The sequence below is a fragment of the Apium graveolens genome, chromosome 2 (assembly GCF_009905375.1).
Source record: "Apium graveolens cultivar Ventura chromosome 2, ASM990537v1, whole genome shotgun sequence".
Lineage (NCBI taxonomy): Eukaryota > Viridiplantae > Streptophyta > Magnoliopsida > Apiales > Apiaceae > Apium > Apium graveolens.
In genome coordinates, this window is record NC_133648.1 from 246,582,316 (window position 1) to 246,604,965 (window position 22,650).

General features: G+C 35.6%; 4 protein-coding genes across 5 annotated transcripts; 1 reads left to right on the forward strand and 3 right to left on the reverse strand.

Moving 5' to 3' along the window:
• Nucleotides 1-2,089: 2,089 nt before the first annotated feature.
• LOC141708290 (RNA-binding KH domain-containing protein RCF3) lies at nt 2,090-7,010 on the reverse strand. 2 transcript variants are annotated; one of them, XM_074511847.1, is made up of 8 exons: nt 6,194-7,010; nt 4,884-5,378; nt 4,439-4,684; nt 3,720-3,983; nt 2,900-2,979; nt 2,693-2,801; nt 2,472-2,598; nt 2,090-2,358 (listed from the first exon to the last, which is right to left on the reverse strand). In XM_074511847.1, exons 1-8 carry the CDS (start codon nt 6,842-6,844, stop codon nt 2,342-2,344), a joined length of 1,989 nt encoding a protein of 662 aa, XP_074367948.1. In that variant the 5' UTR covers nt 6,845-7,010; the 3' UTR covers nt 2,090-2,341. The 2 variants fall into 2 exon arrangements, with proteins under 2 accessions (XP_074367948.1, XP_074367949.1); XM_074511848.1 differs by having other exon boundaries at nt 4,899-5,378; nt 6,194-7,009.
• Nucleotides 7,011-8,345: 1,335 nt separating this feature from the next.
• Nucleotides 8,346-12,691, forward strand: LOC141708292 (protein phosphatase 2C 57). The gene is made up of 11 exons (XM_074511850.1): nt 8,346-8,809; nt 9,870-9,998; nt 10,189-10,291; nt 10,402-10,512; nt 11,064-11,143; nt 11,300-11,353; nt 11,508-11,624; nt 11,726-11,780; nt 11,855-11,887; nt 11,970-12,016; nt 12,322-12,691. The coding sequence occupies exons 1-11, from the start codon at nt 8,454-8,456 to the stop codon at nt 12,443-12,445; spliced, it is 1,209 nt and encodes a 402-aa protein (XP_074367951.1). The 5' UTR covers nt 8,346-8,453; the 3' UTR covers nt 12,446-12,691.
• A 1,070-nt stretch (nt 12,692-13,761) lies between these two features.
• Nucleotides 13,762-14,709, reverse strand: LOC141708294 (uncharacterized). The gene is made up of 3 exons (XM_074511851.1): nt 14,537-14,709; nt 14,386-14,438; nt 13,762-14,167 (listed from the first exon to the last, which is right to left on the reverse strand). The coding sequence occupies exons 1-3, from the start codon at nt 14,598-14,600 to the stop codon at nt 14,048-14,050; spliced, it is 237 nt and encodes a 78-aa protein (XP_074367952.1). The 5' UTR covers nt 14,601-14,709; the 3' UTR covers nt 13,762-14,047.
• Nucleotides 14,710-16,949: 2,240 nt separating this feature from the next.
• LOC141708291 (importin subunit beta-1) lies at nt 16,950-22,203 on the reverse strand. Its single transcript, XM_074511849.1, has 3 exons — nt 22,022-22,203; nt 18,125-20,557; nt 16,950-18,032 (listed from the first exon to the last, which is right to left on the reverse strand). Exons 2-3 carry the CDS (start codon nt 20,548-20,550, stop codon nt 17,834-17,836), a joined length of 2,625 nt encoding a protein of 874 aa, XP_074367950.1. The 5' UTR covers nt 20,551-20,557; nt 22,022-22,203; the 3' UTR covers nt 16,950-17,833.
• Nucleotides 22,204-22,650: the final 447 nt, after the last annotated feature.

Here is a 22,650-nt window from a genome sequence, read left to right on the forward strand (position 1 = left end):
CCCCTCAATCAGAACTACATTTTTGGCTTGATTCTCTAATTCACAGAGATACGTAGGCATCTCGTAAAGGCAGAGTTAAGCTACGAAACATGAGAGTAACCATTAAAGGTCTTGAGCTCCCGAACCTTAGTAATAATTACAGCAATCATATATCTTAGTTTTTAACCCATAACAGGCCCACTTGACTCATAAAAAAATAGATAATGGGGATGGATAGATTCAACTAACGATGTTCGCCATTCAAAGTTCTCTCTTCCCGGAAATGTATGGAAAAATATGAAATCAATTAAAATATCGGTTTGTCGTGTTCATGAGCATATGCTAAGAAAATATGATTGATAAACCGTAAACAAATTATTGGTGCAGATTTTTGTATATATATGAGATCCATCACATTATTAATGAGTTATCTACCAATATTTTATAAAAATCTCAAGCACTAATTTTTAAAATACGTCCATAGCACACACTAGAAAAATCCTTAAAATATTTAAGTTTTGACCTGCAATTTTTGCACTTTATATTTCGAATTTCAACGACTTATTTCATTTTTGCAACCACAAATCACTACTACCTCCGTCCCATTTTACATGTCCCTTTTAGAAAAAAAACGCATATTAAGAAAAGGGTTAGTTGGATAACATTTTCAACAAAATACCTCATTAAATGCATTGAAAAAAGAGAATAGATACTCCCTCCGTCCCAATATACATGTCCCTTTTGAAAAAAAAATTGTCCCAAATTACTTCTCCTTCTCTTCTTTCAATGTAAATTTAAGCATAATTTTTCAAAATTATTCTTAGATTTGTTATTTCCAAGATTTGACTTTCTAAAATTAGTATCTATTCTCTTTTTTCAATGCATTTAATGAGATATTTTGTTGAAAATGTTATTCAACTAACCATTTTCTTAATATGCGTTTTTTTTCCAAAAGGGGCCTGTAAAATGAGACGGAGGGAGTACTAATTTTAAAAAGTCAAATCTTGGAAATAACAAATCTAAGAATAATTTTGAAAAATTATGCTTAAATTTACATTGAAAAAAGAGAGGGACAAGTAATTTGAGACAATTTTTTTTTCAAAAGGGACATGTATATTGGGACGGAGGGAGTATTTTATACGGGAGTTACGTACACTATATAGTCAACAACTGCCTTTTAATTTTTATGTATCTTTCGCATTCTCTCATCTTCGTTCATACTCCTTATAGAAAAACATTCCTAAATTTTACTACCTCCGTCCCGGTAGGTTGTATATATGTATTATTTTCACATATTTTGAAATTTTTATAAGTTATAATTTCATAATATTTTGTTAATTTTTTCTTGAATAAAAATTTAAATATAAAATTTTTATTCAGAAAATAAACTAAAAAAATATTGTGGAATTATGCTTTAAAGGAAAATTGAAATACGTGTCAAAAAGTGATATATATAGAATTTAATGGGACAGAGGGAGTATGTTGTAATTTGTAAGAGTATATATGTGAATTAATATTTAAAATATTTTTAAGAAAGTTACTAAATAGACGTGACACGCAATTTTTTTATTAAAAGTTTTGGAAAAAATACCAAGGCTTTAAAATTTTGCATTATGTACATATAACAATCGTGTCTTCCAATCAGGTACTCGGTGAAACAAATCATATAGCTAATAAACTAACAAAGTATCTAAACTAATCAGAGGTCTAAAAATTTTGGGTTGCAAAAGTTCAAACTGCCTAGACCAATCTAGGAATGGCTTGACAAAAACTAAAATGTTTTCTTTTTCTTTTTGGTGTTTAATTAGAACTGAAAATGTTACCAACTAAAGTGATGCATACAATGTTTAAGAAAACATGCTTCTTAGACCAACAGTCTAAGACACTTCTAATTCTACTATTTCAGGCTTTATATAAACGTAAAACACCTCAAAGCCAATGTTTGAGCGAGCATAGAACCTTTAACAACTTTCGAGTTTTGACAAAGACCAAGATTTATGTGAACTTTGGAATGTGATCTTCTCTTTGCTGCAGGTTAACTTCGGTCGACAGACTGATTTAAACCCCACAGGTAAAAAATATTCTAGTTGACATTCCTAAATGATAAACATCTGGGAACGAAACATGTATAAAATTTTAAAAAGGCTTCCACAGAAAGCATGTTATGTTTAGCAACAGCGGTTACAACAAAGCAACACAGGTACACAACAAAAAACAACAGCTTCACAAAGTTTTCCGATAAACATTCCTCCTAAACAAATAGTTTATAACATTGACGATGATATGCAGATAGTTGTCTCCTTGACCCAGAAACACATCCACAAAATAGAGACAACTATGCAATTTAAGCCGTCCACATTCCTCAATCCTCTTCTAGGGCTGCATTATAGATATAATCAATACATTGAAATTTGTAGTCTGTCAGGCTATGAAAAATAAATAGACTATAGTTGATAAAAAACTCATCAAGGGAAAGAGAAAAAGAGTATTACTGCTAAGGATAAATCCTTGTAGCAAGCTCTGGGCTCTCTCAGCCTGCTCCGGAGTCCCCGAAATTTGAATGACATTATCTGTTGCTTCTGGCCCATCTTCAATCAACCTTATTTTTGCTCCGGATAACTGCTTATATAAAGGCAAAAGTCAGACCTATAAAATGTATTCCAGCATCTGACATAACGAAGTAGAGTTGTGAGTCCAAGAGAGCCAGGTTTACCTCACTAATCTGTGCAAGCTTGTTTTTTGATTTTGTTATCAGCTTGGGCACTGCATGTGGTGGTATAACAACCTCCAATATACTCCTAGTGACCAGTGGGCCGTGGAATCTAGTTGGGAAAAGAATAATTTGTAAATTACAAATAAAGAGTAGGTTGAATTTATAATGCTATTGGAGTTGCTTAAAGTATTAATGAGAAAGCCATACCTGTTTCCTGCACTTGGCACACTTTCACGACGCTCATTTTCGGTCTGTTTCACTGCTTCTTTGTTGGAACTACTGAGCTCCTGCATATTAAAATTAAACTCTTGATTACTAAAGAAACAAAATTCAATTCTTTTTCACAGATACAAACATGTAAAAACCTCCCTAGGTGATTACTAAAATTTGATCCTAAGCTGGATGCTAAAAAGCACTCTTCTAAATCTTTTAGACTACCCCTTTCAATAGCACAATAAATCAGTTGCTAGAAAATTGTCAAGCCAGCTTAATTTAGTATGTTCAACATTTAGTTGTAAGACTATTGCAGGTGGTGTAAAATTATAACATGTGAATCTTCTAATAAGATACTAACATAAAAGTGGTCTCATAGTTGGCCCTTCATGTGGAAGAGACCGCATCTTACTATATCTGAAAAAGACACCGGAGACCCCTCCAACAAACTTTTCACATGTATAAAACACACAAATAAACCTCTGTTTATACATCTAAAACTGATATTTGAGAACTTTTTTCTAAAAAAGAAGAAGGAAAGTGGCTACAGGGAGATAATGAATCAAGAAACAGGTGGGTTCTGATATAATTTTGGGTTTCTTCTTTGCAGCTTATCTATGTTAGTACAATAGCGGATACTGTGAAGTATAAATCTACTTAGACCAAGTATCATCTATGTTGATTTTTATTATCCACAAAATATTCATGTTGCATTTAGAGAACTCCCAAGTCCCAACTTGATCAAAGATTAAAAAGTAGTCCTGCTTTTGGAATTGAGGTAGTATCAAAGAAATTGACATTCCTACTTATTTACCTTTGTAGCCTGTGCTGGTGGTGCCACAATTTGAACATTCTGTGCAGATGTAGTAGGAAGATGATTTGCCGCACCTGTTTCTCGGTATGAATTTATGTTATTATTCGAACCTGCCTCCTGTCCTAATGCACTCCCCGCCGAACTGTTTGCAATCCTGGGGGATGGGGAGATATCCTTTGGGTAGATGTCCTGGTACAGGTAACTACGAAGTTTATCTGTCACTTCCACAAGAGCCTCACGAGCTGCTTTGATCTCCCCTACAATCTGTAGATGTACAAAGACCATGAAAATGACAGAACCGGAAATGGTATTGTTTACAAACTCATAAATTAATTCAAAGTCAAGGTTCTCATCAGAACTATTTGGTCGATACAACCAAAATTACGAAAACGTGCACATGTTAAGCAAAGCGTAGCCTTTCATTGATACAGCCAACTACACGGCAATAAATATCATGGTGTAACCCGAGTAAGTGATCCATCTTACGCTAAGAGATATTATACTTCAATTTGGAAAATTGAAGTCAGTACATGTGTAGCCTTAATGATTTAGTCACTGCATGTGTAGTCTAAAAAAATCTGCCACTAGAAGTGCTGCATTATATTGCAAAATACATATATTACAAATTTCAGCGATCAGAAGAAACATGTGCATTCCTAAAAGCATGATATAGTGAAACAGATATTTTAAAAATGTCACTGATTAGTGTAGGAGCAAACCTGCAAAAGCTCATCATTCTCAGATACACACACAGGAAGTTCTTCTCTTGGGAGGATCTGAATGTCTGCGCCACTTATTTTCCTTATTTCAGTCAAACCATGTCTTCCCTCCAAACATCCAATCTCACTGGATGGAACAAGTAATCGAGTAGTGATAACATTCTGTTTCTCTGGAACAATATCAACAATGCGAGTCTGGATGTGCAACAAAGCTTCCTGAGCAGGAAACAACTCGTCATCTGGTCCCTAAAATAAAGTTTTCAGTTAGAACATGCATCAAAAACCCTATACAAGGAAATGACATTGTTATAAAATATAAACAGACAGCAGATGTGGAAATGATGCACTGATTTTACTATTCAAATTTCAAATTAATTTCTCAAACTTTCAGCAAAATCAATCTACAAGTTGAAAACTCCATAAATAACCAAAGTACAGAAGATACCGGGACAGCAGGTACCTCCTCGGACGAAATGATGATTATTTGTTCATCTGAGCCAAATACAGGATCAATTATCCTCACATCAACACCAATTTCATGTTGTAGCAAATCCACAATACCATCCGACTCCCCAATAACGTTATCAATTTTTTCAATTGGACACAATATCTGAAACACAATTTCCTCCCTTGGATATGATGGTTCATTATCATCAATAGACATACGTCCAGATTCTGCAGAAAAGGCAGATTGATGGGAGGAATAATGACTGCCCCTAGGACCACTCATACTTGCTGATAATCGAGATTCAAAATTAGGACTATCCATAGAACCTCTATGTGAAGAATGATTCATATGAGGGACATAATCATCATCAGGTGGAAAGAATCTATCTGGTGAACGGCCGTGAAAATTACCACGATCCCGATGCTGGCTCTCCCTCAACCGGGAGGATATTATTGCTACAGCATTTTTTACATTATTCATATCACCAAGTATCTGCACAAGAGAAATAAATGTTATCAATGATACTGTAAAATCTAAAATATGCTTGAAGTTTCGAAAATCAATAAAGCGCCTCGGTTAGTTTAATTTTCTTCCAAAATAAATCAGGAAAATATACTTTTGAAACTTCAAAACTCTAAAGTATACCCGCGTAGAAACATACGCAAAACATACACTTATCGTAACAGCAGCCAACTCGAGTCATAAAAAGCAATACACTAAGTTTAAACAAAAAATCAGGCAATATACTTCCGGAGACGTATGCAATATAGTCATCTTACACAAACAAGCAACTAAGTTCAGATAAAAACATAAACAATTTCCGCAGACACTGTGTAATTTTAAATTTTTTTAATGAATTGCCTCAATTGGTACAATGTTTAGTTCGGAATGAAAGTCCGCTGACATAAATACTTCCAGCTAATAGGTTACAACCACATAGAAACAGAGCCGCAAAACATACACAAATCTGCAGTCTAGTCAAGTGAAGTCATAAAAAGCAATCAACTAAGTTGAAACAAAACATCAGGAATATATACTTTCGAATCTTGTAAAGTATAACTGCATAGAAACAAATGCGATGATGTAGTCACGTTACACCACGAACAAGCAACTAAGTTGAGGCAAAAACATAATCAATTTCCACGGACATTGAGTGCCTGAATTGGTCTAGTCTTTTGTTCGGAATGCAAGTCCACTGACAAATACAGTCCAGTTCCATGGAATAGGGTATAATCGCACAGAAACAAACTACAATCACAGTCAAGTGATAACAAAAACAGTCAAGTCAGCTAAGTTCAAACAAAAACCTGAACAATCTCCTCGGACATAGACACACATCTCGGAATATTATGATCTCTAGGAAGCACTCTAATATGCGTCCTAGTCTCCATCCTCATTTGCTCAATAATCTTCCCACCTTTCCCTAACAAGCTCCCAACGTGCATCCTCGACACAACCAATCTAGTAACCACACGATTAGCTCCACCGCGCATCCCATACTCGTCGTCCTCATCACCGAACCCTACATTACTATACCCGGGGCCAACATCACTCTCCAAAATCCTCTCATGAATCAAAAACAAGGCCTCCTGAGCAGGCGAGAAGGAAGGCATGCGTCCATCCGGATCACGCCTCCGTGTATCGGAAATCTCAATTATTCTCTCCTCATCACCAGGAATCAGTTCGTGCATATTAATCCAAGCACCGGTATGTTGTCTAATAGACTTAATTATACTTCCAGACTTGCCAATCACACCTCCAGCTTTAATGTCATGACATAGGATCCGATAAGTCGTAGTAACCATCAAGTTCGGGTCCTTTCTTCCGCCGCCGGGGCCGCGACGGGCGGCGTAATGGTTGTTGTTGTAACGCTGTTGTTTGTTGTTCCGATGCATAGGTTCGGGATCGTAGTCCTGATTGTTGTCGTAGTAGTAACGTTTAGATCTAGATCTGTCCATTGTTTGTTCGAATTGGGGGAAATGTGAAATGAGAAACCCTAGCTGCTGTTGTTGTTGTTGCTTCAGTGCTGCTTGCCTTTTTCAATTGCTGCTGATAAGCATTTGTTTCTTCTTATCCCCCTTTGATTTATACTACTACTAGCCTCTCACCTCTCACTGCCTTTTGCTATGGTCTATATTTTTAAGAGTGTGTTTTATTTTTTTAACTGGAGTCCTCCTTGTCTGACTTGCTTTTTACTGCGGTTTTATTTTAAGGAAATTATTACGGGTCGGGCGGGGATAATGTTTTTTTTCTTCTGGTTTGGTTTTAAATTCGAGGTTGATAATTATTGTGGCCAAAGGACAGTACCAAGGTTGTCAATTTCTCATTTCACCCATTTATTTCTCATACAAATTTAGTCCAAAATTACTCATTTCTTTTCATTCATTTTTATTCACGTATTTACTCTGAATTCCCTTTTTTAAGGGGGATTTACTATTTAGTGGCAATTCCATTTTTTTAGTAGGACAGACTTATTGAATTGTGTATCAAAATTAGTTCCCCATTGCTATTGATAATTTAATAATTTCGCACATAATATCGAGGCAGTCATAATTTAGGCCCATCTTCATTATGAATTTACTATATTCATTTTTCCACTTTTATATATTTATTTATCTTCAATATTTATAAATTAATTTATTTGTAGGTGGGTACACCAGTTAAAAATTAAAAATATACACTTTAACAATCAATTAATAATTGAGATTTTTGAATTATTATATTCATCCGTCCATATTTTATATAACACCACTAGAAAATGTATTCCCGTTTATTTTTTTTAGTTGACGTTTTGACTTTTGCATACATTTTAATGTATTTTGATCGGATACTTAAAAATTAAAAATTATATTTCTAACTACTCAATCAAAATACATTGAAATACCTGCAAAAATCAAATTTCAAATTAAAAAAAAGGAATATTAAACAATTGGCTGAGTAAGGTTCTAGAGAGAATATTCTTAAAAGGGGAACACGAGAACCTTTTAAATAAAATAGGAGAACCTTATAAATAAAACAAGATTATAAATATTTTTAGTTTATTTTAAGAAATAATGATATATTAATATTACAATAATTATAAAATTTTAAAATTAAGATTTGAATCAAAATTCATGATATTCAAAAACAGATTCTTATAATTTATGAGATTCGAAAACAAAATTTTGAAATTTATGAGATTAAAATGTAGACTTTTATTTTTTATGATTTTTTTTTGAATTTTTTTAAAATAATGGTTGTTTATAATTAAATTTATGGAAGCACTATGAAAAAATATATTTACACTTCTTTTAAAATTTAAAAATTAAATTTTAAAGAAGATTTTGAACCTTGGCCTATTAAATAATTGGGCTGGATAAAATCCAGACCCGGGTAAAAGGCAGAAGAGGAACCCGGGAATCTGAAATCTAATCCGTTAAAGACAGGCAGTTAAGAGGTGCATCTTCACTCTCTCATCTCCTTCACACAAACTAAACTAAACTAAAAACAAAATACTATTATTTTATTTTATTACATTCTCGCAACTCAAACTGAAACTGAAGCTTGTTCTCACAACTCCGATCATCAATGTCTTTATCAAGCCTCAACTTACACAAGTTGATATTCAACACTACAGCTAACTGTAACTACCAGCAACTAAGCTATTACAAGACAAAAACCAAGAACATCGGTAGTGTTGGCAGAGTAAGATTAGTTGGTGGTCGTTGTTGCAGTTCAGCTATTGCGATTAATACGCCTTCTTCATTAACAGGCGTAACTGGTATTCGATGGGGTTCCACAAAGTTACAAGGTGCTAGAGAAGAGATGGAAGATGATGTTGTGATTGTTAAGAAGTCTAGTGCTTCTGATCATGATCTTGATGGCTTTTCTTTTGCTGCTGTTTTCGATGGCCATGCCGGTTATTCTTCCGTTCAATTCCTCAGGTTTCCTCATTTCATTACTCCTTGTTGTGTCCTGTCTATTTGTGTATTAGTAATTAAGATCACACTATTATGCTACTACAAAGTAAAGTACAACACATTTGAGCTATGTTTGTTTAAGAGGGTATTGGATTATTATACTCTAAATTATCTAATCGCGCGAGTTTCTTTAGCCTAATTGATAAAGAAATTGTTATTTAGGGAATTATCAAGGATTAATATATATTAAGTATAGAAGAGGATTACATAGATATGTGGTCTAGACCAAGTACATGAGGAAGTAGTTTTATTTAGATTTTAAAGCACTTGCATCACTTGTACTTATTTAAACCATAAACTATAATCGTCGCTTCAAAAAATTAATACTTTAAACAAACTGAACGTAGGAATTGACTATCCCTAAGGATTATATTGATAAGACTTTAATGAATGATAATAGTTCTTGGCCTTCATGCTGTGTTTGTTGTGAGGGATTAGCATTGGGATTGAAATATAGCCCTCTTTAAATTTTAGTAAGTTGTTTTGTTATAGTCTGACTGTCCGAGGATTCGAGAGATTAATTAAAGACTTCTTAGAGACAATCGAATAATACCTCCATCAACTAAGTATAGAGGAAATTAATTAGTCTTATATTTATTGTGAGCAATACAAATATGAGATATTTTTTTAGCAAAAGAAGAAGAGAAGAGAGATCTTGATTATTTAAAGCACTAAAATCAATAGTAATGGGGATATAATCTTTGGATTATAATCCTTGTACTATAATAGTATAATCTTTATCAAAAAGACATAGACTTAAACCATTGGATTGTATATAATGGATGGTTGTGACTTTTGAGTTTTGTAAGTATGGTTTCATTTGGGCGCACACCTATATATGTGGATGTTCGTTCAAATACATAATTTAGCCTACAAATATCAAATTGTTGATTTGGAGTACTAGGACAGTGATTTGTACTACTGTCTTCGGTGATTAGTGCTAGTGCTAAAATAAAGCATACTGAGTGAGGGAGTTTACTTTTTGTATTTATGTGCACTGAATGATTTAGTATCCATTATATAGGGACGAGTTATATCGAGAGTGTCTTACAGCATTACAAGGCGGGATTTTGCTCACGGGGAAGAACTTTAATGTCATTAAAAAGGCATTACAAGATGCATTTCAAACAGCTGATGAGAAGCTCATAAATTGGTAAAATCTTAAAGCCTTCACTTAGATTAACACTGTCTTAGTAAAATATGGCAATTTAATATTGTCTCAGTATGATTTTGCTTAGATTAACACTGTCTTAGTAAAATATGGCAATTTAATATTGTCTCAGTATGATTTTGTATCTTGTATCATTGCGTTGAAGGTTTAGATGCTGTTTCATTTTGTAAAGGCTTGAGACAAGCGGCGGGGAAACTGAATCTGGTTCAACAGCCACTGCTCTGTTCATTATCAACGACTTGCTATTCATATCACACGTTGGTGACTCATGCGCTGTATGTTGCTATTTCTTCCCCTAAAATCATCCATGAAACCGATTAGCAGTCTATTCATGATCAAGCATCCAAATTCATATAACTTATGCATGATTGGACTTTTTGAGCAGGTTCTTTCACGATCTGGTAAACCTGAAGTTTTAACTGGTTCCCATCGACCCTATGGAAGCAACAAAGCTTCTCTTAATGAAATTAGACGAATCAGGGAAGCAGGTGGATGGGTGTGTTTCCCAAATTTAATTTCAATGTATCTTCTGCATTGAATTTGTTATGGTACTTTATATCCTTGTCATGTCCAGAAATACTTGGCTGAAAAACAGCATAGTTGGGAATCACTCAGTAACCTTTTACACCGTTAAAGAAAGTCCCGTATACATATTGCATATAAAAGCTTTTCTGATGGAACATAACATTTCTAGAATTCTGAGTAGTCGTCTTCATAAGCATGCTTTTGAAGCTCATTCATATTGATTCACATACAAGAAGTACCCTGCCTAAAAATTTGTCTGATGTTTAACAGATTATGTAGCATGCAGAGATACCTCAACATGAAATTAGCTGTTTCTCCATACCTAAGTCCTCATTAAACTTCATTTCTTGATGCCACGTGCTTGAATCTAGAACTTAAACTCCAAAAGAGCTAGACACCATATGACTAATATGTGGATAGGATGGACTAATATAGTTGTAGTGAAATGACATATGCTAGGTTATATGTAAATTGTAATGTTTGGTTCAAATTCTGTATAGTAAATCGTGTTTCCTGTTGCAGATTGTTAATGGAAGAATTTGTGGAGATATCTCCGTGTCTCGTGCTTTTGGTGACATGCGATTTAAGACAAAAAAATATGAGTATGTTCTTTAATTTTCTCATTTAACATCTTGAACATGTGGCCCAGTTTTGTATTATAATGACCACATGAAGAACCAATTCCTTACATCAAAAGTCCCTACCCCCACCTTTCTTTCCTTGTACTAAGAATAATTGGCTTTTAACTGATTAAAAAGGATGCTGGAAAAAGGAGTTCAGGAAGGGAGATGGTCTCCAAAGTTTGTTTCCCGGTAGGATCTCTTACATGCTTGCAATTGTAGGTGCAAAATTATTATAGATTTACATTTACAATGTCGGCACCGCTTACTGATATGTAATATGCCAAGGTAGTTAATATTATTCTTGTTGCTTTGAGGATTAACAATATAAATACATTTGGGCCAGGATTCAATTTTCTGGGGACCTGGTTACTGTCTGTCCTGATGTTTTCCAAGTAGATCTCGGAGTAGATACAGAATTTGTACTGTTGGCATCTGATGGCTTGTGGGATTACGTAAAGAGGTCTTCTTTTGCATCGAGACTGGCATAATCTAGCATCTTACTAATTAAAATTTCCCAGATAATTTTAAGCATAATTGATCTCCTTTAATCGGTTATTTCAGCTCAGAAGCTGTCACTTTCGTTAGGAATCAACTACGAAAACATGGAGATGTTCAGGTGGAGTTCTTTACCATAAATCTTCGGTTTTCTTAATTGCAAATAGACTTTAATTACATTGTGTCTTACTGTAGATGGCGTGTGAAGCACTTGGACAAGTGGCCCTGGTAACGACAAGAATATAGTTCTTCCATCTCAAGTTTGTCTTGTTTTCTATCTTATACTAACATAAAACTTTTTGTGGTGTAGGATCGACGGTCTCAAGACAATATAACCATTGTTATTGCTGATTTTGGGTATGCCCTTGCTAATTTGAAACCACCCCATATTCTCACTACTTCTGCACACGTAATATCTATAAGCTATATTTTTAGAACTCCATGGGCGGGGGAAGAGGCATCTTCTTTGTTTTTGCTAAATGTGGAAGAGGCATCTTATTGTGGCTGAGATGCTTTGTGCCATTAATTTTCTGTTATTACATTTGGTATCCCGCCAGAAATGAGATATTTCAGTTTTAATACAGCTACCATGCACTCCTTAGTTAAAAATCACCATCTATTCCTTTTAACTTAACTTTTACTGTGCATTTGTATTGAATCAGGAGAACCAACTGGCAAAGTGTACCAGTTCAGCAACAAAATATCATTTTTGAACTGGGCCAAGCTTTTGCAACTCTAGGTATTGTGTCATTTGGAATATGGATGACATCCATGCTAGGTTCATGAGTTCTGAGGCTCCGTTTTACTGTATATAAATAATTAACATAAATTCCGGTTTATCTTATGCTTACTCTGTACATGTACATTTCCACATGTTATTGCTTTTATAAGTAAAGGCGTTCTATACCATCTTATTAGAATATGTACAATGCCTAGCTAGTTTTGAAAAAGCATCCTGTAATGCTAATTGCTACAGAGATTAGATGTATTTCTACTTAATATGTTATGTTATTCAATTGTTGATTCATTTTATTTCTTGCCACTATCATGGTTGCTGTTTGCACACACGAGTTCGTTCATATATTACGAGGACAATGAAGAATTGAGTGTTCATATGACATATTAAATATCAGATCCCTTACAATAAAAAGGTTATGCTACTGAGTATACTGTTTTTTGGTCTGTTTGGAAAACTTAAATAACAAACGTTGCAATCTCCCCAATAGTAAAGAAGAATAAAGAAGCTTTATAATGGAAGTTTACTAAAAGATATGTTATCGCCGGTGGAGACAAACAGTTGTTAGGAATTAGGGTTCATGTATCTTGTTTGTGATATACAAAGATGTTTTATCACTATATAGTGATTTAGTTAGCAATTAGAGACCGCATGTTCATTGGATGCTCTGCATAGTTGGTTCCCCACTAGATAATTATCTTAACTATAATATTTAATCACCTAATATAGATCTATGAAAAAGAGAGAAATCATTCATATACAGACTATAATTAGTCAGAATTATGATTATTAGGGGGATGAAGGGGATAATTTATGGATAAGATCTAGGAAGACAAGTAATATACCAGAAAATATGGATGCTTGACCTCTAACTTTAAACAGATCAAAGAAAAACCTGGATTTGCCGACAAAAAGGTTATGCTTTTGATTTGACTACTCTGTTCAATGAAAACTTGCTAAAAATCATCCATGCATAGGTTTAGCAAATCACTGCTTCAGAATTTGACAATATGCAAACATCATTCACTTCTCTCTGAATATAACTTATGTAAAGCACCTCTTTCTTCATCAACCATCTGAAAAACTTGATCTGATTGCAAGGAGGGTATACATTTATGTGCAAGAACAGTCGAGAATTACTAGTGAAAGAAAACATATAGGAAGAACTTCCGCAATTAGAACGAAACTTTGTTTAGCTACGAGGAACTTGCCTGTTTCTTAGGTATCTTCCTTCTCTTTGCACTTGCTAAATCAAGAGATAATAAAATTATTAGCTTGATGTTTGAGGAAAAATTGGCTAGGATTTTGCAAAGCTAACTAAGAGGTAAAACTCACAACTTTTGTAGAGTAATTCACTCATATCATGTACCTTCATAGTTAAGATGGGGAATTAATATCAAAAGACAGTTCAAGGTACACTATCAGAAACCCCAAGTATTATCCAAACACCTCTACGGTCTTATTGTACCCTTGGAGAAGGATTTACAAGATACACAGTATAATTTTAAGCCCCTTATACCGTCATACTAAGGATGCTATAATACTCTAGGGAAATAGGAATATACTGCATACTGTCCCGCAATATCTTAGTACAAACTTCACTCAAGTATCTGTTTTACTGCCTGATGCTTAAAATTAGGACATATATGCAGTCAGTTGTTCCTGCCGCCTCTCCTTCCTCTTGGATCATGTTTAGGATTTGCTCCAGGATCATCGTAGTCAAACACGACATCATGACTTAAAAGCTTCCTTGAATTCATTTTGACACGAACCTTCAAAATCACATGACTTAAGTTAATTAGTAATGTGCATAATAAAAAGTAGCGAACATATAGATGCATGATGTTTTATCTTGTGCTCCTTTCTCTCTAGCTTGCATCTATCTACTTCAACGTAACATCTTGCATCATCGTGTGTTTATTGCACTTGTTTAAGTTTGAATTATGTAGTTGAATCAGTTTCAAGTTTTTGCATGTAGTTTACGGTTTACCTCATGGAGCATACGGGTGGGGGTCATGCCATTACTCACTCCTTCGATCATGCCTAAAGAGAAATGAAAAACACATGTTAAACTGCAAGCTTTGTTAATCTAGTGACACACTTGGAAATGAACACGAAGGCTGTTCCTAGACTTCTAGTACCTGAAGATAGATGTAGAAGGAGAAGAATGAAGACCAAATGAGAGGTCTTGATTCTTGTGACCATTGCTCGTTTATTTCAACAGTATTAGACTTGAAGCTTTGGTTTTGAGATGAGAGGGAGAAATGGGAGGAAGAGGCTTCTTTTATCCTTACTCAGAGGGGTACAGAAAGTGACTTTAACCAAGAAAAAGTTGGCTCAGGAAAACGAGTGAAAAATACAAAATAAGGTAAGCCACCACTTTTAAGGAATCTCTTAGGAATTGAACAGTATTGGAGTCCGTTTAGTTAGGTTATTTCCTAGACTTAAAATAGCTAGAAGGTACTTCGGTCGATTTTTTGATAGCCTAGTAGCAAGTATTCTTTGCATATGTCAAAAGATCGCAAGTTCGGCCGACAAAGTGTTGATGTAGTGGTTGAACCCTTATTCCCTTGCGGGATGCCAAGAGTTCGACTCCTGGTATGTGCTTGTGTGATTAATTATCAAAAAAAAAAAAAGATCGCACGTTCCAAACCTTCCGTATACCTACGAATATAATGCATTTAAATAAATGTAACATGGTAAAAAATAAAAAGAAGAAAGTGGCTTAAGAGAACTGGTTGTGAAGGTGCATTCCGGCCAGTAGCAATATAATGAGGTTAATGATGATGAGATGCATTAGCATTAGACCACAACCTGAAAGTCAACTAAAATATATCTCTGGTGTTACATCAAAACAGAGGCAATAGCTTGCATGTGGACACCTTACATTCACCAAAGCCTTTGCATGGCGCAGATGATTTTGCGTTTTCAGCTTGACATCTATGGCAGTAATCATACTTTTGTTGCCCTTCTCCTTTTATAAGTCAATCTACTTTTCTCCCCCTCCACAATGTTTGTGCACTAAAGTGGCTAAATAGCTCATCCTCATTTTCATTCATTCTCGTCTCTCTCACTATCTCATTTTCTGCTTTTCCTTTGTTGCTTCAACAGTTGTGACTACTTTTCCAGCCACTATGTACTATTTCCCCCATAGTATTTTTCCTCCCATCTCATTGTCACTTTTAAATCTTCATCATTATGCCATTCTTGAACCTAAAAACAATATATTTTATTTGGAAAATAACGATAATGTTGTGTGCATCACAGTCTTTTTTTTTTGTATGCTGCAAATGTGGTATTTTTGAGCACCGGATCTTCCTTATGGGAACTATGTGTGCCGTTTGGGAACTATGAGGAAATGAAACTTTGGAAAGCTAAAATCCAGGTATAGCTTCGTTCAACCCATCAAACACTGAAGCACGCGTTAGAATTCATCTTCGTACAGCTCTAGGAATCGTTAGCTCACTAGTAATAACACTTTTGAAAACTGTAAAATTTGTGTACTTATGAAGACAAGTGCTGATATGTTGATCTAGATCTACCACAGGAACATGTTACATTATTTAACTATACTAACAATATGGCAAGGGCCAAGGAATACCTTTGATCCTTATGTTTCGGCTTTCATTAATTTTTGAAATGGTATCTGAGGGGGGAGACAGAAATAGACAATGACCTATAAAAAAAATCAGTGTGAATAACTTTAGAGAGTTGAATTTTGGTAAGCCATTAGTAGTAGCACTACTACAAAAAGATAGACAACAAAGCACAATTACTGTACTGAACTCTTTACACTTAATTGTGTTTTCAACATTCATTAACACAAAACATTTGTTTAATCTCATGTTGTTGGGAGACAAAACATCTGTGATGATGGTTTCGTTTATTCAGCGGGCTGGTGAAGAGTTTTCATAAAATTAAGATATGCTCCCCGAACCTTTCATCCTGAAGATGAATGATTTTATGTGCATTTAACAGGCAACAGACCCACGAGCCCTCTAAAGGCTCTCCTTTCCCAGTTCTCCTGTAGCTCATTACTCCACAAGGTAAAATGAATATGTTTACTTACTGAAAGGCATAAAAAAAATTATTGGTTACAGAGTGACATATCTAATATCTTATTTAACTGAGATAATTTAACAGTGAAAACACACAAATAGGCCCAATTATCACTGGTTTTTTTAACATAATAAACTATAACATAACTCCCAATTCCTAATACTTATAAATTATTGAAGGAGAAATGGTTGAAGTTATAAACTACTTTTGCTTCACATGATGTAAAACAAACAACATATTTTTTTAACAATCCCACCCAACTTGTAAACAACAAATAATCGTCAAGTCAATTTGAGCAGATTAATTAGCTCTCTCTAAAACCAAAACAGTACAATATATACCAAATTACCAAAGAAACACCACAGAATGCTATACATCAAAGTGCTAAACCAAAGAAACAGATATAACTTGTTACTCTGACCCATGTCATGTATACTGTAAAACTTAAATAACAAAGCAAGACATGCAAAAATATAAAAACTTGGCCTCAACAAGTGACACCTGAACAATCTTTTAATGTCATAACAATCTGCAAGATTACAATATATAGTATACCACTACTATTTGGGCAGTGAACCAAAATAGGAGTGCATGTCTCACAACAAGAACAAAAGAAAACTGTACTTCGATAAAAAAAAAATTGGAAGCACACATGACTTCATGGATGCACTGTATTCCACCACACTTGACATACAAAACACTACGGTAGGCTGACCAAAATCAACCAGGACCTATGCAAAATGATGTGACCTAACTAAATTTGGATTATACCGACCTCCACCATGCAAAAATTTGAAAAAAAAAAAGATGCAATCCGACTGACAGACCTGAAAAATGAACGACTCGGACTGATAATGCATGAACTGACTACAACACATGAAAGTATAAAAGAAAATGGGTGATGAATGAAAAGTTAAAAAGTAGGTAGCCTCTTTCATGACATGGATGGTCCTTCATTGTTTGCACTTGTACATTCAAATTTGTACCACCTAGAGAACACAGCTGGACCAGCTTGATGGTGCATCACTTATATCTTCAGAGATAGAGCATGCAGAAAGAATTGCCAAGCAGCCCGTCTATTCACCTGCGCAGTTGCTCCATAACCCCCCCCCCCCCAAACAACAATCCCATAAAAAACCCCAAAGGTTTCAGCACCATGTCACTGCTCCAGTTTCCAATAGCATTACCCCCCCAGTCAAAAAAGCCCACCTATGGTGCTGATGCATGAGTTAGCGACACTTGAAGATACCTTCAGTTAGTAATGCTGATGACCCGACTCGTTGAATGCAGTCCTGGACCCCGACTCGACACACCCATATGACCATATGCATGCAGGGACTTTAAAAACTAAAAGGTAAAATATACCAAGCAGACAGAACTCAAACTGAAATTGCACGATGAATGGCCAGTTGAGCCCACTCGGCAGATTCTTTGATCAAATGATCCTCAGAGGTCAAGCATTCATTCAAAAAGTCTTTGCTTGACATAGATTGCTGAATTAATGCAGCTGCATTGCTCCCCAGTGTATCAGCTAAATCCCCAAGGACACCAATCGCTGTTTTCATCACTACATCATCCCTGATAGCCAAAAAATATTAAGTTAGACGCTAGAAATATATGACAAAAATCACAAACAAGTTTAGGAAAGCGCAAGTACAATATTTACTCACATGTCTTTTTCCATATAAATGCTATCCAAGAACTGGAGGATATGTGGAGCGTATGGAATCAACAGCTGAGTTTTTGGAGAGTTCTTAAAGCCTTGGAATATCCCAGAATAAGCTTCCAAGATACCATTTCTCAAAAGATTTGTGTACTCTATCATTTCATCATCAGCACCTGAGGTGTGGGCAGACAACTCGGCTGCACTCTGGAGCATGGGCATGGCATATGATAGATATTTCTCAAAGTTCTCTCCAATTGCCAGCGCTATGTCACCGAAGCACGAAAATATTGGAGGCTTCACAGATCGGTGCAGCAGGTTACTAGACAAGTCTTTGAGGAGGTGGGTCATAATGCCATCGCAGTACGGCATGACCTTGTCCTCCAGGGCTCTGCATATATCACCCACCACACCAACTGTGACTGCACAGACTTGATACTCCTCGTAATTCTGAAGACCCATTTCCACATACTTGTAGAACTCTGACATGTACTTGGCAAAATCTGGACCTGCTGCATAGGCTAGGGCTCCGATGGCAAGCATAGCTTCCTCATGCACAGTTGCACTTCTGCAAGCAAAAACCCTCAGGAAGAGATTCATTATCTGATCTGCATATTGCATGAAGGCATGCTTGGTTGGCTCTGCTGTTCCAAGCTTCTGAATAATTACTTGTAAGCACCCGCAGAGAAGACCTTGCAGCTCATTCTGCTTCTCTCTCTCATCAGACACAAGTTTCTGTACTTGTGCCTCGAGAGTATTGTGAAGCTCCATCATAATGACAGGAACTAGTTGCATCACCATAGCAGCTGTTTCCTCTGTCGAACAGCGCACCACTTCATTCAAAGTCTCATAGGCAGCAGTCCTTAAGCGAGACTCCCCAGCATCTTCTCTATGGGAAACTGAGAGGAGGGCCTGAACAATCTCTTGGAAATAAAGAGTTAAAGGAGAAGAGGAGCCTACGTCCTCAAAACCTTGGGCAAGAAAATATAGAGCACCACAGGCCTTCTCTGCAACATTTGGAACATCATTCAAACTTTGCAAGAGCACTGTGATAATCTGCTGGCAGTTGGAGTTGTTTATAATAGGCGTCTCCATAGTTGAGCCATGAAGGAATTCAAAGATTCTCCCAAGTGTCCAAGCAGTTGTGTCTTTCACATGGTTATTTGGGTCCTTTGTTAAAGCCGTAAGCATGAAATTCAGAGCAACATTGACAATAGGAGTTAATTTGTCAGGGGAGGGACCCTCCAAAATCGAGCCAAATGCATAAGTGGCTGCCTCCCTTTGCCTCCAGTCAGGTTCTGATATATGTTTTTGAATGAATGGCATGACAAGAGGGACAATATCATCTCCCACCGTCCGTGCCACCAAACCAAGGCAGGTTCCCCCAGCCATGGCAAGGTTCCAGGCACCTTCATCCTGGTCTTGATCTTCCTCTTGCTTTAGAAGAGTTTCCAACAACATAGGCACAAGAGCTGGAAGCGCCTGCTTGATAAAATAAAAGCAAGGAATATCTGAGTCTGCAACATTAAAATCACCTCCATATTCTTCTAATATATCTATCTCCTCATCACATATTGAGCTCCAAAATTCCATGGCCTGCAGAGCAACAGCCTCTTCATCTTCTCTCACTGCCTTGGCCGTGATGTTGAAGATCTCCTGAATGTAAGGAGCTAGTTTCTCGTAATATGTTGATGAAATGGAAACCAAACACTCATAGGCTGCTTGTCGAATCTTAACTTCTGGAGACAAAGTTGCTTCACAAACAACTCTCATAATATAATCACGCTCCATGTCATTGGTAAAATTTGCCTGAGCAAAGCCAAGAGCATTGTATAAAGCTCTAGTAGCAGCAAGCCTCACTTCATTATTTCCTTCAGATGCATTCATGCCCTGAACAACAGCTGTAAGTATCTTATTTACTTGATCCTGCTCAACAACATCCGGAGACACTTCCTCACATAAATACCCAAGTGTTTCCAAAGTGGCTTGCTTGACATGAACAGGAACCATATGAATGTTTCCTAACAAAGACACTATCAACTCAGGCCACTGTTTCTGTGGGAGCTCAATGCCAGCAACCTTGGCAATAACTTGTGACGCAGTTGATCGAGCATCAGGTACAGGAGAAGAAAGGGTCTGAAGCAAACACGTCTTAATTTGTCCCTTAACAGATACATCAAGCGACAGCCATCTCTGAACAAGCTCAAACTTTCTATGTTGTTCCTTGGCATCCAATGCATTCTTAAGAATCAAACCTGCCAATTTACGACTATCAACAGGCTTTTCATCACTAGAAAGCTCTCCCGCAAGCGACAACAGGAAACCAGCAAGGTTTTGCTCTTGAAACTGCTTCAAGTTCTCTTCTGCCTGCTTCCTCACTGTTCCATCTGCTGATTGTGCATTCAATAGAACCAGGGTGATCTCTGTAGCCATATTTTAACTGGAGAAAATCACACAGGTCACATGTTCAATAATTTTTTAACATACTCAGGTAAGTACTAAAAAAATCAGCAGAAAACTGTAGAATCAAGTATTTAGTTCTTCAAATATGTCATTAAAACATAGAAATTATAATAACTGATGATCAATCTTAACCAAAAGAACAATATATCTCACACCAGAATTCTAATATCACAACAGAATTAAACCTCTCCCATAAAATGTTTCCAGTTTCCCCCAAATGACAACCCTGAGTCTCAAAACCAAGTGTATCGAAAATCTACAAACTTCCAAGTTCTAATATACATAGCACAGAACCATTTATTAGACATGATTGTCCAACAAAAGTAAAATGCTAACACAGTCTGATAGAAGTATAAAGACCAGTAACAAAATAAAAACAATTACAAATGCATAATTTTAAAATGTATCAATCAATGTTTTTCAGGTCAAATTATCCATGTCACGCTAAATCAACTAAGGTAATAAATATCTGCGTGATACTGATGTCAATAAAGTTACAATCACCAACATCACACTATTGTCAATAAGTTTCAATTAGGTTATTATTATCTACATCACACTATTTTAAATAAGGTCCGATAAGGTCATCATTACAAACTCCGAACTATCTTCAATAAGGTTATTAATATCTACGTCATGAGATCTATCACCAACAAACAAAACAGGGTTCCATATATCTGAACACTATATTACACAAAAACAAGAACATAACATAAAAAAGTTCCGACACCCAAGTGAAAGCAAATTATTATATAACCACTAAATTAAACAGAAACAATCATGCTTATGAGTTCCAAATATAACACAAACCAAAAACTCTACAAATACTACCATATCAAGTCAAACAGTTCAATCACATCAATCTAAGTCACACTATCACCAACTTTAAAATCATCCACATCACGCTATTGTCAATAAGGTCACTATATTCTACGTCACGGTATCTATTACCTATAAACGACAGTTACTTCATTCTTTCCAAATATCTGTACAAAATATATTTCACATAAAACCAGAACCTGTAACACGTAATCAGAAAAGACAGTTTCTCCTCATCCAATTAAAAGCAAAGCATCGAACTATTAATATCACTCAATTAAACAATAACAATCACATATACGATCTTCAAAACAGAAACAAGTTAGTCATAATATCAACAATCAAACAGTTCAATTTAATCAAATTACCGATCCAAACATCACCAAATGAACAATCGGTCAAGTTATATATTAATCAACAATCAAATTAAGAGCTTTTTGAATAAATTCATCAAAAAACACGTAATAAAGCTGTAATTATAACGTCGCCTGATAACAAAAAGCACGAATCGGATTAAAAAATTAATAGATCCGACAGTAACAAACACTTATAAAACCCTAATTACACGTAACTAAAACAAATCGATTTGAAAAACGAAAAATATAGAGGAGAGAGAAATTACAAGCTCCGGAGACGGTGATGTATGATCGGAGAATCGAATTCCGAGCGGCGAAGCGGCGCTTGAAACCCTAGAAAAAGGGGCACACGTTGAGAGATTTCGAGTTTTTTGAGAGAGAGAGAGGGGACGAGTGTATATGTAAAGTAGCGAGACTTGTGTGTGTGTGTGAATGTGTGTTTACACCTCTAATGTCTATCTGTATGTACGTAATATTTTATTTATTTGTTTGCTTTGTCTTTTTTATTATGCTAAAATTTTTTAACGAAATAATTTAATACTCTATTATGTATTATTTATTACTCACTCCCTTCGTCCTTTTCATTTTTTTACATTTTTTTTGGATATTTATTTATTTATTTACATTTCAAAACTTACATGGCCCGTCATTTTCCCACTTTTCCTCCCTTTTCACAATACTTTTACCCCACTATCTCCCTTTTATACATTAAAAATCAATTGGCCCCACTACTTCACACATTTTTCTTTCTCTTTTTCACTACTTTATACATATTTCTTAAACTCTGTGTCCAATTTTTTTATGAGAAATCAAAAGGACGGAAGGAGTATATTATTAATAGACCAATCCATTCCATTTGCGCTTCATGGTTTGACAACCAATTCATTCCTAATAT